This window comes from Cydia pomonella, chromosome 16 (assembly GCF_033807575.1).
Source record: "Cydia pomonella isolate Wapato2018A chromosome 16, ilCydPomo1, whole genome shotgun sequence".
NCBI classification, from domain to species: domain Eukaryota; kingdom Metazoa; phylum Arthropoda; class Insecta; order Lepidoptera; family Tortricidae; genus Cydia; species Cydia pomonella.
In genome coordinates this window covers 17,761,465-17,780,599 of record NC_084718.1, presented here as the reverse complement: position 1 = coordinate 17,780,599, position 19,135 = coordinate 17,761,465, and the positions used below count along the sequence as shown (strand labels likewise).

General features: G+C 41.7%; 1 protein-coding gene across 2 annotated transcripts; it reads left to right on the top strand.

The window, feature by feature from the left end:
• Window positions 1–299: 299 nt before the first annotated feature.
• On the top strand, window positions 300–15,449 carry LOC133526391 (cytochrome P450 4C1-like). 2 transcript variants are annotated; one of them, XM_061863003.1, is made up of 11 exons: window positions 300–446; window positions 2,774–2,940; window positions 3,208–3,297; window positions 7,790–7,900; window positions 8,639–8,827; window positions 10,104–10,297; window positions 11,460–11,529; window positions 11,794–11,992; window positions 13,058–13,209; window positions 13,498–13,671; window positions 14,224–15,449. In XM_061863003.1, exons 2-11 carry the CDS (start codon window positions 2,781–2,783, stop codon window positions 14,376–14,378), a joined length of 1,494 nt encoding a protein of 497 aa, XP_061718987.1. In that variant the 5' UTR covers window positions 300–446; window positions 2,774–2,780; the 3' UTR covers window positions 14,379–15,449. The 2 variants fall into 2 exon arrangements, with proteins under 2 accessions (XP_061718987.1, XP_061718986.1); XM_061863002.1 differs by having other exon boundaries at window positions 11,791–11,992.
• The last annotated feature ends 3,686 nt before the right edge of the window (window positions 15,450–19,135 follow it).

Below are 19,135 nucleotides of genomic sequence, written 5' to 3'. Positions count from 1 at the left end.
TCCCATACAAAATGAAACTTAACGCAAACGTGTATGTCACGTTTCGTTATCGAACTTTTAACTTACACTAGGGGCTCTGATATCTGTACTTAGGTACTAAAACAACTTACGTCATAAACACAAACATCACTCAAACGCCAAAGTCCCGGGCGCAAGCGAGCTAATGCAAACCTTACTGGAAAGTGTGAAGGTTACTTTGACAGCGTCCGCCATAACCTATAGTTGTCCTTGGCGCTGTGGGCACGACTAGTAACGAGGACTTTAGGTGTTCTTGGCATTCAAAGGTTAAATCGGCCATTATCGAACATTAGATCTGCATCTAATCCTTCCTCAGTTGAGTTCCTGATAGTCGATCATTAAGCACTTACCTCAATTAGCCACTTAAAACAATGATTATGTGCCTCGAGCCTTAATTCTAGCTCATACTGCGACGAGGACTAACGTCTGTGAGTACTGATTTATACTTACTGAAAATATTACCTAGGCAATGCGAATGCAATATTATGCTTATTGAAGAAAAGGGGTGGAAACGAATCATAAAACTAAACTAACTAATAATAGTCCAAAATAATCGGTCCACAGCATGTCGAGGCATGCTCAGTGTAGGGTTCCGTAGTTAACATTCTGTCAAAATAGGCTAAACAGGGGCTATTAGTAAGTATCATGTGCAGTCAGCTGCAGAGAGATGACCCCCCTGCATACTGTGAAGGTTGGAAACATGTACATTACAAGCATAAAGGAGTACCTTCGCAGCACTTTCTACGTCTATTTTACTACATATGAAGACTATTTGCTATAATTCAAAAATCTGCCAAGAGCATGTCGGGCCATGCCCAGTGTAGGGTTCCGTAGTTACAATTCTGTCAGAACAGGCCAAACGGGGGCTATTATTAAGTATCATGTACATAACAAGCATAAGGCATTAAGGGAAGTACCTTCGCAGCGCTTTGTACGTCATTTTACTAAGAAGAGAAGATTTTTTGCAATAACTTAAAAACGGCTAGACCGATCATTTTCGCTATAGTTTTAATTGAAATTATTTATGTTGTTTCACGATTTTTTTCATATTTTTTGGACCCATGGTTCAAAAGTTTGAGAGTTAGGTATGTGTATTTTTTTCTTTCGGAGCGATTATTTCTGAAAATATTTACTTTTATCAAAAAATTGTTGATGGAAACCCTTAGGTATTCATTTTAAAATACCTATCCAAAGATACCCCACACCATTGGGATAAAGCTAGAATTCTTTTTCATAAAAAAAACATTTTTTTTAATACTACGGCGGTGGCAAACAAGCATACGGACCGCCTGATGGTAAGCAGTCTACGTAGCCTATGTACGCCTGCAACTCCAGAGGAGTATTTTGTATAGAAGGTACCATACAACAATTTAGTTTTTATTTTAACATTTGTTGCTATGCATGATTTATATATCCCTGCCAAATTGCCGGCTATGCCGCTTGCAGTCGAAAATGGAATCTAACCTTTAGAACACGCGACTACCTCATGCTCATAACGCATATCTTGTAGAAAAGGGATTACAATACATGCCATTGTTTAACTTATTTCAATTCTACTTGAATGATTTATATTCTATAAAAATGCAAAAAGCTGACATTAGGATCAATTATTCCGATGCGCGCTTGTAAATATAACCGGATAGTATTGATAATTTTTTTGCTAATCATAACCCTTCGTTTGCCGAATTCCCGCAGCATTCCATTTGCCACATCTTGCACATTTTGCCACATCTGCCGGCCGTCCGAAAATCGTGTCAATGTGTAAAATCGCTGAGTTCAAGCGTAATGTTGCTCATAATTCTAGGAATAATTTTCATAACTATAATTTTTGAAAGTGCATTTTACACATATGTTCGTGATTTTTTTCTATCGGGCGAAAGTCAAAAACTCAGAATTCGAATCACAGAATCCCTAGAGAAAGGCCTGAAGATTACTAATTAAATTTTTAGTAATCGTATTGTTATCTAAAAAAACCGCTACGACTTTTCAAAAACTCTGTTCTCTCGGCCTAAGGCGCGATGCGATTTTTGATACATTGCGGCTTTTGATCAACCAATAGAATTTTGTTGAACCTACATAGCCAGCATTGCCAGCAATCTATCCTAAAATCGCATGCGACTTGTTGGATGTGAGTAGAAGCCTGTAGATTTTGCACATCTTATATGGTTGGGGAATCCACGAGGGGATTTTTGTAGGTACTCTAGCGCGTCATATTAAGACATGAGTGATATCTCGCTACCCCGTGGAGTTTATCTTAGCCACTTTTAGCAGTTTATGTTAATCCGTTGGTTAGTGGGGGTGCAAGAAATCGTTAAGCAAATTGTGGATTGGGTCATTTTAGTTTAAATGAATGCTATTACTAAATCTGACCATTATTTGTACTTATTTTCTTAATCTGACGGTTACAATGTGAAAATCGGGCCTCGAACATGTGATAGTCAGGTTAAGGAAATGCGTACAAATAATTGGCAGATTAAGTTATAGAAAAAGCTTTGACGCAGCAAAATGACGCTTTCTGCTCGCTGGAAAAATAAACTTATGATAACCTTTTTATTTCCTATCATCTAATCTTTCGATTCCAATAGATCTTACGACGCTCGAGTAACTAGTAACTATACATTTAGCATCGCCGGCTCCTCAGCTAATACAAGCAATGAAACTTTAACCCCGTGTTCATCTCTACAATAACAAAATAAGTTTTTTTTATCAAAAATTACATCCTAATTGTATCTATTTTAATTAACTCACTTTCTAGAAAAACAATGTACTACACACTGGCATGCTTGAGCGCAGCGTTCCTCTGCGCGTGGGCACTGACGTGGCTGCGCACGCGCCGCGCCCGCGCTTGCTTAGCCGGCCTGCCCTGCTACCCGACGCTGCCGATAGCGGGGAACGCACTCAGGCTTGCCACATCCACTGAATGTAAATAATATAATTTGTATCATTCATTAAAATTTCCCTTTAGTATTAGGTACACAAAATTTTCCAAAACATATAGAAATCAAATCTGCTCATAACATTTTACAAAAATCTGTTAAATGTGACATGAAAAAACAGCCAGACGGAAATAAAGCCGCTTAGCTCGCACTTCGCGCACGCACAATTAAAATTCTAAATATAGACTCTCTCAATGAAGAGTGACTATAGACAGCTGTACAAAATTATCAGAAGTATTGTTTTTATTTGCAGCCATCTACCGCATGATATTGGATTTATCAGAGAAGAGTGACAAGAAACAAAAACCTTTCCTATTCTGGTTCGGGCCAATACCGACTGTAGGTAAGTCCACAGTCTTAATTACTATATTGAAATATATATATATTATACTAATGTAAAAGTGGGCGCAGCGGCGGAATGCGCCGAAATTTTGAAACGTAATAATTTTTTTTATACTACGTCGGTGGCAAACAAGCATACGGCCCGCCTGATGGTAAGCAGTCTCCGTAGCCCATGTACGCCTGCAACCCCAGAGGAGTTACATGCGCGTTGCCGACCCTAAACCCGCCCCCCCTAGTTTAGCTCTGGCAACACAACACTATGAGTAGGGTCTAGTGTTATTTGGCTGCTGTTTTCTGTAAGGTGGAGGTACTTCCCCAGTTGGGCTCTGCTCTAGATCTGGAATGACATCCACTGGCTGTTCCCTACCACACAAAGCGAGATGACATTCACAATGCCCATACCTCTCTTTTGGACGTAGTTTAAGGACGTACCCGGGTCCAATAAATATAAGAGCCTCGGTAGAGAGTACCATTTTGCACCATTTGGCGTTGAAACTCTAGGTCCATGGGGTCCCAGCGCGCACAAGTTTTTTGGAGAAATCGCGAAACGTCTGGTTGACGTAACTGGTGACCGAAGAGCTGGCGGCTTCCTCGGACAACGTATCAGTATTGCGATACAACGAGGAAATGCCGCCAGCATCCTTGGTACAATGCCCCAAGGGCCTATTTTAGATATAAGCTAGTTATAGTAATCATCTGTATATATCCACTATGTATATTGTTATTGGAAATATACACAGAAATAATAAAATGAACTATAGGAAGAGTGTCGCTTAAATGATGACTTACGCTAGAAAGGTCCGGATCCGGGCCGAGGCTTCCGACACTTCGATTATCTATGATGGGTGATCGGTGATCGCGTGATGCTTTCTGAAAACGAAGTGTCGGTTAGAGATGCAACGAATATTCGGCCACTATTCGGTATCCGGCCCATTTGGTCACTGGCATAGTATTCAGCTGGATACCGCGTAGTCCGTTAACACGTAGATAACGGTAAACGAGGGGTAAAAAAGTAACAAACTACAAGTAATCGATTATTAAGATCAGTATAATCTTTCAGACTACCTTTATATTCATAGGTAGTAACTAGAAGAAAGCTAACGCACTGCAATGTCCGCAATTCAATACGCACTGCGTGCAGATTAAGCGCAATTTCTATCAAAGACTGCCTAGAGCGAGAAACAAGTTGCAACTTACACAACGCACCGCACGCACGCGCACGTTCGAATTTACTTCATTTAAGGTAAAACTTCTAGCCGAATATTCGGCTATTCGGCTGATGGCTCCACCGGATATTCGGTATTCGGACACAAGTTGCGCACGTGTATTGTATTGTATTGTAGTTCGGGCGATTTTCCGCAACTCGACGACTGGCGCCTATTTTGCGTGACAAGGGGGGGTGGAGGGTTGGCTACTCTTGCCAGCCCAACTCCTCGAGGAATCCTATCAAACCTTTGATGTTGAGTAGGACCTCAGGGAGGTCTCTCGGGGATCCGAGATGTTTTGCCCTGTATGGGGCCACTCCGCTGCATTCCAGCACCACGTGAGAGGCTGTTTCTTCTGTCTCCATGCATCCTCGGCATAAGGGACTGTCTGTGACACCTGTTATGAAAAGATGTTTGTTAAATAGTCCATGACCTGTTATGACACTGGTTACCATACTCAGTCGGACCTTCCCTAGTTGAAGGAGCGCCCTTGTGAGCTTTCCGTTGATGCCAGGCATGGCTTCTTTTGCCTGTCTGCATCCAGTCTGATTCAGCCAGTGTTCTGTGTGTAGTTTCCCTGTACGTGCCAGCAGCATTGAGCGTACCTTGCTAAACGGTATCGGAAGAATCGGTTCCGGACCAATCGCCCCCGCACCCGATCCTTGCCTGGCAAGCTCGTCCGCAGCATCGTTACCCCGGGATCCACTGTGTCCCTTGATCCATTGTAAAGTGATCTTATTATTATTATGACATACCTCCATTAGTCGTTCGTGGCATTCGTGTATAAGTTTGGATGTAATTATATGGCTATTTAGAGCCATTAAGACTGCTCTACTGTCGGAGAGTATGCGGATGGAGGATCCTACTACCTTCCTTGTAATGATGGCAGCCGCCGCGTTTAAGATGCCCATGCACTCAGCTTGGAATACCGAGTTATGGGCTCCTAGCGGTGTGGTGATTGACATGTTCAGGTCTTCTGAGAAGGTTCCGGAGCCCGACCCGCTGTCTGTTTTGGACCCATCAGTGAAGATTCTCAGCTCCCGGAGATTGAGTCCTTCGTGGTTGTCGTCCTCATATAACTGTATTTTGTACCTTTTGTCAAAGATAGCTTGTTTGTGAATCCGATCCGTTCCCGACCTAAGCACTGGAAATTCGTCATATACCTTTTCCAGGCATGTTGTGTGGAGAGCTCCTATGCTGTTAGACCATATATTAAGGGTTCGCAACCTTACCGCTGAGAGACTGGCCTCTTGCTGTATGTGTAGGTGCAGCGGTGGAAGGTTTAACATGACCTCCATGGCTGCAGTTGGAGTGGACCTCGTGCAGCCAGTGGTGGCCGCGCATGCGAGCCTTTGGAGTCTTTGTAGCTTGTCTCGTACGTTGCCTATGTTTGTTCTTGGCCACCAAACCAGGGCACCGTAACAGAGTAGGGGGCGGATTATCGTCTTATAGAGCCAAAGGGTGATTTTCGGGTTCAGTCCCCACCTCTTACCAATCATCCTTCTGCACTGCCAAAAGACAACTCCCGCCTTGTCTATACGTTTGTTGATGTGATTGTTCCAATTGAGTTTACTGTCGAGAGTTAGTCCTAAGTACTTAACTTCATCGGTCAGCTGCAGCTCGGTTTGGAAAAGTGTTGGTCTGGTAAAGTTGCCAAGCGCCCTTTTATTGGTGAACATTACCATTTCTGTTTTGGTGGGGTTAACTGATAGGTCAAATTCTCTGCACCAGCGTTCTACGATCCGGAGAGCTGACTGGGTGAGGTCGCATACTGTACTGGCAAATTTACCTGATATCAATATTGCCAGATCGTCAGCGTAGCCTATTGTGTAGAAGTGTTCCTCGTTCAGTTTGGTTATAAGGTTGTTAGCTACTAGGTTCCACAGCAGAGGCGACAGGACTCCCCCTTGAGGACATCCTCTCACCGCTGCTACGGCCTGCGGTTGACCTGCATACCTTATAATCCTCTTGTTTAACATGTTCATGATCCACTTTGTTAGTCCGGGTTCCGCGCCATGGCTTTCCAAGGCATTCCCTATACTGGTAAAGTGGGTCTTGTCAAAAGCGCCCTCGATGTCAATGAAAGTGCCGAGGCACAGTTCTTTGTCGTGGATGGCTCTCTCAATGCGGCTTACAACCATGTGTAGGGCTGACTCTGTGGATTTACCTGAGCTGTACGCGTGCTGGTTGTTGTGCATCGGTATGTTCTTTAGCGTTCGATCCCTCAGATCCCTGTCGCACAGTTTTTCCAGAGTTTTCAGCAGGAATGATGTGAGACTGATGGGCCTGAAGGATTTAGCAGCCGTGTAGTCATTCTTACCTGGTTTTGGTATGAAAATCACGTTGACATCCCTCCATCTCCTGGGCACGTACCCCCAGGCTAGGCAGGCTACCATGATATCGGTTAGAGTTTCCTGGATGAGTCCTAGACTCCACTGTAGGAGAGCAGGGAAGATCCCATCCGGACCAGCCGCCTTGAAGGGATGGAAGCTGTCTATGGCCCACCTGAGTTTCTCAGCGGTGACGATTCTATGCGCCATTTGCCAGTTGTTGTCTGTTGTGCTGTATTCCTTGTCCTGCTGATTTACATCAGCGAGGCTTACGCATCCCGGAAAGTGGGTTACCAGGAGAAGGCGTTGAGTCTCTGCAGGGGAAGATGTGTATGTGCCATCGGGCTTCCGCAGTGAGCCCAGTTGTGATGTGGGCTTGTGCGCTAGAGTTTTCCTTACCCGGTTGGCCTGGTCTAATGTTTCGATGCTGCTGCAGAAGTTCCTCCACGATAAGGATCTCCAGTACCGCAGTCTTTTTTTGTACCTGGCCTTGGCTTCATAGTAGTTGTCCCAGTCCACTTCGGCCATTGTGTTCATGGCCCTGTTGAAGAGTCTCCTGGTTTTCCGCCGGAGTCTCTCCAGTTCTGGGCCCCACCACTGGTGACCCGTTATGGCAGTCCTTGCCGGTGGGTTTAAGGGGCACGCCTTGTGATAGCTGTCTACGAGGGCATCAGTTAAGATGTTTACCTGCTGTTCTATTTGAGTTGGTTCCCGAAGGTCATCCCTCGGAGGAAGCAGATCGATGCGCACGTGTATTGTACAACGTTTTACAGTACATATGGTTTTATTTATCACCACTCGTTGCGAATTCGTACTTTCCAAACTTGTATCGTAATGTACCATTGTAATAAAAAAAGGGTGCCGTTACAATACCTCCAGTTTAGCCGTCCACAAAAGTTGCAAAGTAAAATATCAAGAGGAATATAATACATCATAGTTTCTTTCATTCGCTTTACAGTCATAAGCGACCCGGACTCTGTGAAGCAAGTGACCAACGCGTTCATTGAAAAGCCATTCTTCTACAAATTCGGTCGAATATGGATCGGCGAGGGACTCGTCACGGCAAGTGGTATGTCTGTTAAAAACTCTTCACTAAACACTGTCACTTAAAAACGGCTAATACCGATGAGTTACTTATACATTAAACATTATTTTTGCTAGTTACTCATCCCACGACCTAGTTTCCGCGCAAAGTTGGTGTTTCTGTTTGGCCCTACTATGGGGTGGGCTGTAATTGTATCATTGACAGCAAGGTTATTGTAGGGATAAGTTCGCCTTTGTACTTCTTACTTGTATGTTACTTTTAATATGTATTTTTGTTCAATACTACTACTACAAGATTCTGAAAAACGCCATAACTTTGGACCCATTTATGAGTCGAAAATGTTCTCACAGTCTACGGACATCATTGGGGCATATAATCATTGACTTTGGTACCTAGGGAAGTCTCTGTTGTACGGAACAGGGTTATGTTTTCAAAATAACGGGCATTTTTTCGAGCCTTTATCACCGGCTGAGATGAGTGTCGTTTACGTAAAAACCAAAGTGCATCATTATTTAGAAATGTTGTTAAAAGTGGACTCCAGATTTTTCTAGGATGCAACCGGAGAATCTCCAAAATCAAGAATTAAACACTCCCCAGACTTGAATTCATTACAAACATTATTTTCCTCTTCTAATCTCACCATATGTACAGTCAGGAAAGCTCTTAGCACATACACATTCGTACACATACTTAGTTCTGCTGACTGTACATGTTAGTCAAAGAAATTTCTATACATACATAGATAATAATTGTATACTCTAGGACCAGTATGGAAAAAGAACATAAAGAAATTAGCCGGCACATTCGTGGGCCCCATAGTGGATGGATACCAGGGCTTGTTCAACGCGCAGGCACAAAAGTTGGTGGACAAATTGAAAGGCGAGGTGGGGAACGCACCGTTTGACATCATGGAGAAATACCTGACGTTTGCTACGCTGGAGTCTATATGTCGTAAGTTACATATAGAAGCTAGCCGGGACATTCGTGGGCCTCATAGTGGACGGCTACCAGGGCGTGTTCAACGCGCAGGTGCAGAAGATGGTGTACAGATTAAAGGGCGAGGTGGGGAAATACCTGACGTTTGCTACGCTGACGCTAAGTTATTAATATATATTAATACATAAGTATAGTAAATAAATAATGTAATAGACATCCAATATAAAATCGATCACAAGATAATTGTATATAAAATGATTTGTAAATGTAAATATTTACCAATAAAAATCATATCATATCATATCATATCTGGAGTGGTTATGCCGTAAGTTACATATAGAAGCTAGCCGGGACATTCGTGGGCCTCATAGTGGACGGCTACCAGGGCGTGTTCAACGCGCAGGTGCAGGAGATGGTGGACAGATTGAAGGGCGAGGTGGGAAATTACCTGATGTTTGCTACGCTGGAGTGTTTATGCCGTAAGTTACATATAGAAGTTAGCCAGCACATTCGTGGGCCCCATAGTGGACGGCTACCAGGACGTGTTCAACGCGGAGGCGCAGAAGATGGTGGACAGTTTGAAGGGCGAGGTAGGGAAATACCTGATGTTTGCTACGCTGGAGTGTTTATGCCGTAAGGTACATATAGAAGCTAGCCGGCACATTCGTGGGCCTCATAGTGGACGGCTACCAGGGCGTGTTCAACGCGCAGGTGCAGAAGATGGTGAACAGGTTGAAGGGCGAGGTGGGGATCACGCCGTTTGACATCAAGGAGAAATACCTTAAAGTAAGTGTTAAAAATAGCACTATTTTATTATTATGTGACAGTCTTATACAAATCGACCTTTCCCCACAGTGAGCTTGCAAGGCTTATGTTGTGGGTACTAGATGACTATATGCAATGTTACCGTAAAAACCCGTTCTTAGTGAACATGCGTTTTCACTAGTTAAAACTAGTTTTCCATAAGGCCTTGGTGAAAACTAGTTTTGACTAGACAAAAAAGCTTTTTTCTGAGTTAACATTATAAAATATATGTAAAGTGGGTTCTGGCGCTAAGGACACAAGGCGATACTCCAAAATAGGTTTAACTAGGGAAATCGCGTTTGCACTTAAAGGTTTTTACGGTAACATATATAATTGATAGATATAGATAAACACTTAAATACATAGAAAATATCCATAACTCGGGAAGAAATACATATGTGTACACAAATAAATGATGATTTGTCATTACAACAACATTTTCTACAGCTAACAATTTTCTCGCTACAGACAAACTTTTTCATTACAGAAACAGCGCTTGGCTTCCCAAGCTCAGACCAGCTAGTGACCCCAGAATACTACCAGGCCTTCAGCAGAACGTTGGAACTGCTGGTACGGAGAGGCGTCAACCTCCTCATGCATCCCGACTGGGTGTACCAGATGACGCCAATGTATAAAGAGCTGGTGAAGTGTGTCAAAATACTGCACAATGTTTCAAACACGGTAAGTACAGTCAGCCAAGAAAGTGGTTTACCACTTTTCGACTCTATTACTTGACAAATAAAGTCGAAAAGTGGTAAACCACTTTCATGGCTGACTGTACCATAGCATTCATTAGAAGCGCCTGAAAAAATTTGTACCTACTAATAAAAATGTCCTAGAATTAGAACGGCACTAAATACGATAATTAGGTAAAACTACTCAGCCATTGATCGGTCATTCAAAGAAAACATTGCTTTATATGTTTTCTTTCTTTCCTACTGAACCAGCTTTCCAGCTTCATTATGATAAGATCAAAAGATTTTTCGATGCTACATCTATTTTTGTTCAATATTTGTTGAATATACATTTAGATTGACCTCAGATTGGTCTGTTAGCCAGCCAGTGTGTGTCTCTCGTTAAAGTTTTTATTTTCAAGCAATCTTCGACTTAAGAAAGCACGAGTGACCCATTGAAATAGAGTTCTATTAGGTACTTTACTGTTTCTCATTGTATCTTCACGTGATATTCACTTCTTCCAAGTCTGACATGAAGTTGTTACGATTGTGAACATTCTTTCGAATAACTTGAACAAGTTCCCTGCTCAGGTTCTTGACGAATAAGTTTATAAGATAGACGTAAATTTTGTTACTGACCTGTCATGTCTCAATCTCATGTGCCCAAACGAAGATGAAGACTCTTCGAGAAAACCATGATTACAACACAACACGACATAAAACATTGCACGTTAGAAAATATTGCCGGAACCACAGCACACTGGCGCCACTACGTCACAATCATAATTTGTTATTAAAAATTAGGGATTTTTTGTCTATCGAACTGACTTGAGCGCATCTGTGCGGATATGATAGTTGTTCTTGTCTACGTGACCGTGATAAAACAGTGTCTGTCGCTTTCAATCCCATGTTATGAATGATGTTAAAAAGTGACGGTAAAATAACCGTCACGTAGATAAAACCATCCATAGCGCAACATAACTGCAGCGGTATCATTGTCGCATTTTTATCACCTGTCCTGCCATGCGTCGCTTTCCCACTTACATACTTGTTAGAACGTGACAGGCATGGTGACAAATGATAAAGAGCCCACCATATTAGCCCCACTAGATTTGACAGTATCATTGGTTTCTTTATTGAAAATATCCAAGTGTTATTTCTTCTTGCAGGTGATAGCCAAAAAGAGGAGTGAATTCATCGCAATGAAACAGAATGGCACTTCAAAAGAACAAAATATTGGTAACTACACATTCATTGCTTATAATTTCACAAATAAAATGACAATACCCAAAAGCAAAGCAGCCTTCAAATGTAGGATATGTTTAAAGTTGGGCTAAGGTAATTCTGCACTATCTTTGCTGTAAAGGCAGTCTGTTTGTTGCAGTCGGGCAGCAATATGTATTTTGACAGTCAAACGTCAAATTTAATATAAATTTCTTTTTTGATGTTTTCTGCAGTAATTTCGTCGGCTGCAATATTATAGTATTCCTTTTTTTTCAGAAGACGGACAAACTAAATTCCGTTCATTTCTAGACATTATCCTAGAACTGAGCGAAGCTGACCCCTCCATGACCCATGACCAAATCCGGGCAGAGGTGGACACGATCATAGTTGGAGGACAGGAGACTACGGCCACCACCCTCATGTATACCATCCAGATGATCGGCAGGTACCCTCGAGTGCAAGAGAAGCTTTACGCTGAGTAAGACCTTCATTTCATGCCTACTTGAATAATAAAATATCTTTATCTTTATTTATTAAAAATACATACAGATATAGTAGAAAGATTGATATATAAATTAAATTATAGACTGAAATACAAAAAAGTAACCAAGGCCTCCATTATCCGGGCCATTTGCAGCTAGCGTCATGAAGAAATATGAATGAGGAGATGTGGGCGTAGCACAGATTTTTTTTTTTCGAATGGCAACCACGGATTCTAGAAATAAATAACCGGCCAAGAGCATGTCGGGCCACGCTCAGTGTAGGGTTCCGTAGTAACTCTTCCGTCACAATAAGCTAAACTGGAGCTTAAAGTATAGTAAATTGTTAACCAAGGGATGAAACGGTACCTTTCACCTGAGTTAAACAAATAGGCAAATTTGCATAATCAGTACCTAATTAAAATAAGTATTTTTACTATGAAGGGAAAACTTTTTGCGATAACTCAAAAACAGCTAAACTGATAATGTCCGCTATAGTTTTCATTTAATGTCTTTCTTTCTTAAGCTCTACTTCCACGATTTTTTTCATATTTTTTGGACCTATGGTTCAAAAGTTAGAGGGGGGGGGGGACACATTTTTTTTTTTCATTCGGAGCGATTATCTCCGAATATATTCACTTTATCAAAAAATGTTTCTTGAAAACCCCTATTCGTTTTGAAATACCTTTCCAACGATACCCCACACTCTAGGGTTTAAGCGAAAAAAAAATTTCACCCCCACTTTACGTGTAGGGGAGGTACCCTAAAAAAAAATATTTTTTTAGATTTTATTATACGACTTTGTCGGCTTTATTGATTTATATATCCATGCCAAATTTCAGCTTTCTAGCACTAACGACCACGGAGCAAAGCCTCGGACAGACAGACAGACAGACAGACAGACAGACGGACATGGCGAAACTATAAGGGTTCCGTTTTATGCCATTTGGCTACGGAACCCTAAAAACCCTCTATAGTGTGATATTCTGATGAGGCCAACGTACGACCTTCGTGATGTACTTCGTGAGTAAAATGAATATGACTTTGATTTATTTTGTTTCAAGGCTGCGGTCAATATTCGGAGACAGTAAACGGCCAGTAGAAAAAAAAGACTTGGCACTCATGACGTACTGCGAGGCAGTTCTTTCAGAAAGTCTACGGCTCTACCCGCCCTTGCCGATGGTGGCCAGAGAGGCAACACATGATCTCCAGCTTAGTAAGTTTTTGGCAGTTAGAATAAAGAAGAAATCAAAATAAAAAATGTTATTGTTGCAAAACATAATACCACATACAAACTTGACAATCACAGTGATATATAACTCAATGTTCAGGCACGCATGGTTCATCGATAATTATCAGTTTCGAAAACGAAAAAGAAAACGTGTCATGTCTTAGGAAGGGCCAAGTTCCTGAATTTCCCCACCAACAACATCCTTTCTATAGGTATTAGTGACCTGTAAGATTAATCAATGTTTTAATATTAACAGTTTTTCTTCTTTCCCAGAGCATTGCACCATCCCAAAAGGCGCATCATGCTTCGTGAGCACAATAGGCGCTGGGCGCTCCCGACATAACTGGGGGCCCGACGCGTTGGAGTTCAAGCCGGAACGGTGGCTGGACGGGGCAGCGCCCGCCGCGGCTTTTCTGCCGTTTAGCTACGGGAAAAGATCCTGCATAGGTAAGTAATGTAAAAATACCTAGCCAACATGGCAGTTGTATATCTATAAACGTTAATGGAAATAAAAATCTATCGGAATGACAGATGGGACGAAAAAAGATGTAATTATTTCCCTAAAAGCAAATATAATTAAAAGCAACTTAAAAATAAATATAATTTCGTTGCATTGCGTATGTAACGCAATGCAACGAAATTAAAAACACGCTTTAACATTGCTGACAGCATACCAAAAATAACCTACGTAAATTAGTCGGGTTCATTGCTGTCTACCAAACATCGGTGGGAAATAAAAAGATGTCAACTGGTTGGATGTGGCACTTTAATTTTTATTTAAGTAGGCCAAAATTAAAAGTGAGACTATGACAAGGAGAAGGACAAGCAATAGTAACGCATTATCTGCAACTCGTACTAAAAGTTCCATAAGACCATCCGGTTTGATTATTGGTTATAGTGGCACTGCAACACTGTGTAATTTCAAAAGTGGAGAGTTAGGTTAGACGGTCCTTGGAATGATGGCGGTTCAAAGATTAATTTTAACTTTCTCCCTTTCAGGTAAAAGATACGCCATGACCCTCCTGAAGACAATCCTAGCATATTCTCTAAGAGAGTTAGAATTCGTAGCCGAGGCTGAAGAACTGCGATTCAAAGTAGACATCGCACTCAGGCCCGCTAGCGGCCATTTTGTACAAGTGAGACTTAGGAAGTAAACGACTTAGTAAATAACGCCACAGGCCCGCTAGCGACTATTTTGTACAAGTGCGAATTAGAAAGTAACGCCACAGGCCCGCTAGCGACCATTTTGTATTAGTGCGACTTAGTAAGTAACGCCACAAGCCCGCTAGCGACCATTTTGTACAAGTGCGACTTATGAAGTAACGCCACAGGGCCGCGAGCGACCATTTTGTACAAGTGCGACTTATGAAGTAACGCCTCAGGCCCGCTAGCGACCATTTTGTACCAGTGCGACTTAGGAAGTAAAGTAAGGTAGTGCTTGATTCTTTTTATACTTACGTTTTAATTATGCAGAATAGCATTCTGTATCTCAGGCAGATATACATATACTTATTTAAGAAACATAAAATATTGAAATATCTAACACTAGCTAACAATTTTAAATCATATTTTTTGTCGCGTACTACCACTAGTAATAGTAACACACTACCGCATTAGTATTAGCGTGCCGCTAATAATGGTAAGCGCCGACCGCCATAAGGTCCCATTTGATTTGGACATATGGTATACCCTAGACAAGATATTAAACCATTAAAATTAAAATGATTCTATTCAATTATTATTATACTCTCGCAACGAATGATGGTCCCTTTGACAGTCCATTTTATATGGAGTATTTGTGGCATTATCTAGAAAAGGGACCTTATTTGTCGATGGCGCTTACGCCGCACTGCGTCGCGCGGCGTTGTATTTGTATCGGAGCATCGTTTATTACGGCGGAAGCGCCATCGACAATAAGGTCCCTTTTCATAGATAACATCACATTTGTAGTTTTTTTTTTTGGTTTCTTCAATATTTTTTTATAATTAAGCCCAACCCAAAGGAGCATGAAGGAACTGTCGTAGGGAAGGAATTGTCATCATTCAACGCGACAGGTCTATTCCTGTATACCTATAGGTCTATACCTATGTATAGGATTGTCTTTTTATTAATGCCGACGATGTGGATGTGTAATAAGGAATGTAAACTATCCGCCATTCGTTACATTTCGACTTGGTGAGAAGTCTTTATTATTTTTGTATTAATAAACGTATACTTAGCAACAAGCGTTTTTTTAAGCCCGATCTAAAAATAATTTATTAAAAAGAACATAAGTACTAAAACACAACCATCATCTAAATTCACAGCACAGACTTCGTCAAAAGCGTGGGTCCGTGGGTACTAAACGGAATCCGCAATAAACTTCGTCCAATCTACATCAGTGATAAACCGCAGCTTCCTCAAAAATGTACAAGATAAAATCCGCAACAAGCTTTGCCTAACCTAACAGTACCTACGCCACGCCTTCACGTTACTAGTCCCTGAAACGACACGTACCCACGCACGTACCGTACGTGGCGTTTTTTGTATGATAGAGGAGGTTGGAAGGGTTATTGCCGGTATTTAAGATGGGTTTTTTTTTTGTACGTTTGAAGGTCATATCCACAGTTGAGCTGTGAGAGGCAGGAATTTTCTAGAGAAACGCACAGTAGCAATGCCGGATTTAGAGGTCTGGAGGCCTCGGGCAATAAAGGAGTGGAGGCCCCCTGGCCCCAAATTTTTTCCAAATAAAATGGTAAATTTTCCGAATTTTTTTTTTCGGCTTTTGTAGAGGCCCGGGGCAGTAGCCCCGGTTGCCCTCCCCTAAATCCGGCCCTGCACAGTAGGACTGCCAAATACCAACCATCGAAGTTGTGAAGATTTTTGGGCAAAGACTCACAAGGTACGGACAAAGTTTCCAAAACAATTGTTTTATATATACGCTACCCTCAAAGTCAAAGTAATTTTTAATATCCAACACATCAATCCTCATCATCAGCCTTCTTGAGCTTACCGCAAAACTTAGGTAATCTGTGAAAGAAAGTTATCATATTTATTAAAAAAAAACCTTGTTAGCCGCCGCTGCAAACTCAAGACTTGCAAACCCTACACGTCGACTCCTAGGGTTTGACCTCCCGAGAAAACAATGATGTCAGCTCAATAGACTAAGAACGGGACACGGCCGATGTAAGAACTTGCACAGGTGGGGGTAGAGGAACAAAGCTCTATGTGATTGCGGCGAAGAGGACCAGACCATGGAACCAATTATCCAGCGGTGCCCCCTGTATTCCTACCAGGGGCCACCAGAGGATCTCCTGCATCTCACAGCCGACGCGGCTGCTTGGATCAGCACCCTAAATGATGCCGTTTAAGATACTAACGAATAATGTAAATGTTATTAATTGCCTATTTTTGTGCTTATTCCATACGAACGTGACAGTATAATACATCAATTAGAGGCCAAGAAGGAAAATGAATCCGAATCCTATCTGTACACAAGCGGCTTAAGATAAGACTATCTTATTGACTTGAACAAGGGTAGCTTTGTTAAAATAAATTACTCTAGCAATTATACAGGGCGAATAAGAATCAGAAGACTGAATAAAAATGCATTTACAGATTTATTTAACTTTTACGTCAAGCTAGGAATCAAACCCGGATATAATTTGTAGTACAATTACCTACAGTCATTTAATTGCGGAGATGGATAGTGTTACATTTAAGAAACAGATGCTATTATGGAACAAGGCTGATGGTTATACATACTTTATTGAACGTCAAAAAAGGAACAAATGGCGGACTTGGTGCCTTATCTATTAGGGCCACTTGCACCTTCCCACTAACCCGCGGTTAACCGGTTAAACCTGTAGTTACCATAGTTATCAGTACGATTTGACACTGGGTTAACGGTTTAACCGGTTAACCCCGAGTTAGTGGTTTTTTTTATATACTACGTCGGTGGCAAACAAGCATACGGCCTGCCTGATGGTAAGCAGTCTCCGTAGCCTATGTACACCTGCAACTCCAGAGGAGTTACATGCGCGTTGCCGACCCTAACCCCACCCCCCTCGTTGAGCTCTGGCAACCTTACTCACCGGCAGGAACACAACACTATGAGTAGGGTCAAGTGTTATTTGGCTGCGGTTTTCTGTAAGGTGGAGGTACTTCCCCAGTTGGGCTCTGCTCTAGATCTGGAATGACCACACAAGGCGAGATGACATTCACATTGCCCATACCTCTCTTTTGGACGTAGTTTAAGGACATACCCGGGTCCAAAAGGAACAAATGGCGCTTAGATAAGCATATTTCATAATTTAATTACACTAGCATATTTAAAAATGTACTAAAATGTATTCGAAAGTTTTATTAATTAATTTAATTTCTTTCACTTTCCAAAATGGCCTCGTATTTTGCTATCTTAGAATGCCTGATGCTCCCACGCTGCCCCCTTTGGATTAAACACCCCGTATAGATAGTGACCACGCTGGACGGACAATGCGAGAATCTTAAAGCTCTTACGGTTTTCGATATAACGAGCGACGCTAAGCCCCGAGTGGGTAGGGTGACCTACCACGTACCACGTATTTTGAGAATTTTATTTATGTATTTAGTTATTTAAACTTTATATATACAAATATGTACAAATGGCCTTAATGCCAATGCTAAGTGACATTCTCTATAGAGCCAGTCAACTATAGAGCCAAACATGAATTACAATTTCATTCCAATCTAAAATCCAAGTAATTTAAAGTTGTTTAGTAATAATAAAACCCGGAAGGTCGGTATGACAAAAGTCACGTGACTTTTGGCACTCTTCTGAGACATGTGCGACAATGTGCATGACGATTGGACTGCACTTTCTGGTTTTCTTTTTATTTTATAATACAAAGAGATACATCAGATACATGTGACTATCGCAATAATAAAAACCGGCCAAGAGCATGTCGGGCCACGCTCAGTGTAGGGTTCCGTAGTTACTCTTCCGTCACAATATCGGGCTCCAGTATAAAAACTGTCCGTAGCTTTCGCGAAAGCTGGCCACCGCTTCTAATCTCGCTAATTGGCAGCGCGTATTGTTGTCGCCCTACTTCTGTGCACGCGGGCGGAGGAAATGGACCATTTTTATGTTCCGACATTTCTTTATAATAAAAACATAATGTCGTTTCTTTTACCAAAACAATTGCTCGAGGCGTAGACAGAGAATAATTGTCAAACTTTAGTTCTCTCCCGTAATTTGGCAGTTTTATAAATACATAATTAAAATACTGTACAAAATCTTTGATCCTCTTTTTGTATGTCTTGCTCAACCAGAATCATTGGCACTATTGAGCGCCAAGAAGGTTTGAACCCACGACCTTCCGTGATTTCTGCCAAATTTGAGGATTTTATTACAAAAAAAAACAAAATCAGGCAACTTGGCCCTGTCAAAATAGTTGCAAGATCTGCCGACCCATCTGGCATACGTCTCTAAAATATACAATAAAAATAATTTTGTCGACACAGTTTTCTACTACGTCACTTCTTCGCCAGAAGTCCAACAGTGGCCGCGGAACACGCACCACGAACGAGCTGAAGTGTACGTAAAGCCGAATCCAGACGTGTGTAACGTGTAATGTAAGATTACGTGTAATATAGTGCCAACGTGTGGACGCGCGCTAGGAACAGACAAGCGATGGATCCGGCACGTTTAATATAAAAACGTTATAACGTGCGCGATCGTCAAATCTCCCATCACAAGTTTTACGCGTCGCGCCATATCTTTCGTTTCCTTCTAATTTCCTAGCTATACACGCCTCTTAAATATAACTTAATTTAAGTTATATAAGCACTTCTACTTCAAGATGGGGATGTAAGTTAGTAACTCAAACATCGCAACTCGTAATCCTATTAAGGCTTTATTGAAGTTCTCTTTTTACTCCAACTTTGCTTTATT

Coding starts and splice junctions, on each gene's coding strand:
- LOC133526391 (XM_061863002.1), top strand. CDS start 2,781: ATGTACTACACACTGGCATGCTTGAGCGCAGCGTTCCTCTGCGCGTGG. Junction 7,901..8,638: donor GGGACTCGTCACGGCAAGTG/GTATGTCTGTTA, acceptor TGTATACTCTAG/GACCAGTATGGAAAAAGAAC. Junction 11,993..13,057: donor CAAGAGAAGCTTTACGCTGA/GTAAGACCTTCA, acceptor TTTTGTTTCAAG/GCTGCGGTCAATATTCGGAG.